At 33.5% G+C, this 1539-nt stretch overlaps 1 protein-coding gene across 1 annotated transcript in view; it reads left to right on the top strand.

The window, feature by feature from the left end:
• Positions 1–798, top strand: part of DPY19L2 (dpy-19 like 2) — a 66344-nt gene extending 65546 nt beyond the window's left edge. The window contains exon 22 of the mRNA XM_006912057.1: positions 415–798. Coding sequence (XP_006912119.1) covers positions 415–565 — 151 coding nt within the window. The 3' untranslated portion in view covers positions 566–798. The remainder of the gene's footprint in view (positions 1–414) is intronic.
• The last annotated feature ends 741 nt before the right edge of the window (positions 799–1539 follow it).

Raw genomic sequence — 1539 nt, 5'->3', positions numbered from 1 at the left:
CCCTGTCTTGGACTGTATGTTTTCATGCGAATCCACATCAATTTAAGCTCAAAAATATAAAATTCACCGAGAATTATATTAGCTTTTCTTTTATTTGTCTCATCCTACTACTAATGGGCCTTATGTTTTGAAAATGAATTTTTAAATATATATATATCTGAATATATACTGAACCTTTATTATTAGATTCAATAACATTGGTTATTTAGTTAACTGGAACATGAAAAATGCAGCGTGCTGAATTTCATGTTTTATCTCTAAATATCGAACTTATGCCTTTTGAAGCGATGCTTTAAAATCTTTGGCTTGTTGAATAAATTAGCCTCTCAAGTATAAAGGGTCTGCTCTATACTTAATATGTGTCCTCTGGATAGGAATGCGTTTTTAATATGGTTTACTATGCCTTTTTTTCAGGCCTGGCTGCAGTATGCTTGAAATTTGGGATGTAGAAGACCCTTCCAACACGGCCAACCCTCCCTTATGTAGCATCTTGCTCAAGGATGAGAGGCCCTACTTCACCACAGTATTTCAGAATAGTATGTACAGAGTATTGAAGGTTAACTGACGATGGGACTGCCCACTACACCGTGGTGCAAAGAAATGCATTAAAAACAATCACTTTGGCTTACTTACGTTAATACGAATCACAAGCTTTAATAAGGGACCCTTAGAAAGAAGGTAATAAAATGATCTCGTTTTTCTGGTTACTAAAAGGTAAATGATTTCACTGTTTTCCATTGAATGTCAGCCTTATTAAGCTTGTCACTTAATGAACTAAATCGTTTCATACTGCATAAACAAATACTTATCTTAAAATTTTAAAGAAAAATGTATGTAAAAGAACAATGAAATTTAATAAATCAAAGATATGTAAGTCCTTTTGTACCCAACTAGGTACATTGCTTCAGATTTTTCTCTAGTACCAGGATATGCCAGCTCAAACACTCCAAACCACTTAGAACAGACAGCTGTTTCTGAAATAACACTTCCTTCAGATCCTGATACTGATCATAACTTCTTTACCTCTATGAGGAAATTCATTTGTAACTATGTGTCCATTAAGGCTTTTACTAGCCTTCAGGAAAGATCTCTAATAGCTTTCAATAACTTTATCATTTCAAGTTAAGGATTTTTAAAAATAGCTTCCTTCGTAATGTTTTGAACCCCTTGAATTTCTTTACCCAACCAGATAAGTATTTTTTCCATTTGTTTAGTTCTCAGCCTAAATTCAGCAGGTTGTTAATCTGTCTTTAAAATCTGGTGGTTTTTCTTTTAATATCCAGGTACAATAAAAATTACTATTGTACATGGCCAAATTTGGAGGTTAAACACGATCAGAAAAGAAAATCCAGTTAAATTTATCAGATGAGGTTTTAAAACTCTAGATCTTGACTGAAGCAAAGGCATTTCACCTTGATAGATTTGTGGTTCATTGGACATAGCCTTTTTTTCCCGTCACCATCTTCCGTAATAACATTTTTAAGTCCTCATTTGGCTTTGGTTTTGAATGAGGAAGGTGATGTTTTACAAATTGTATTC

Source organism: Pteropus alecto, unplaced genomic scaffold, assembly GCF_000325575.1.
Source record: "Pteropus alecto unplaced genomic scaffold, ASM32557v1 scaffold21, whole genome shotgun sequence".
In the NCBI taxonomy this organism is placed as follows: domain Eukaryota; kingdom Metazoa; phylum Chordata; class Mammalia; order Chiroptera; family Pteropodidae; genus Pteropus; species Pteropus alecto.
The sequence above is the reverse complement of the archived record's forward strand: the minus strand, read 5'-3'. Positions and strand labels throughout refer to the sequence as shown.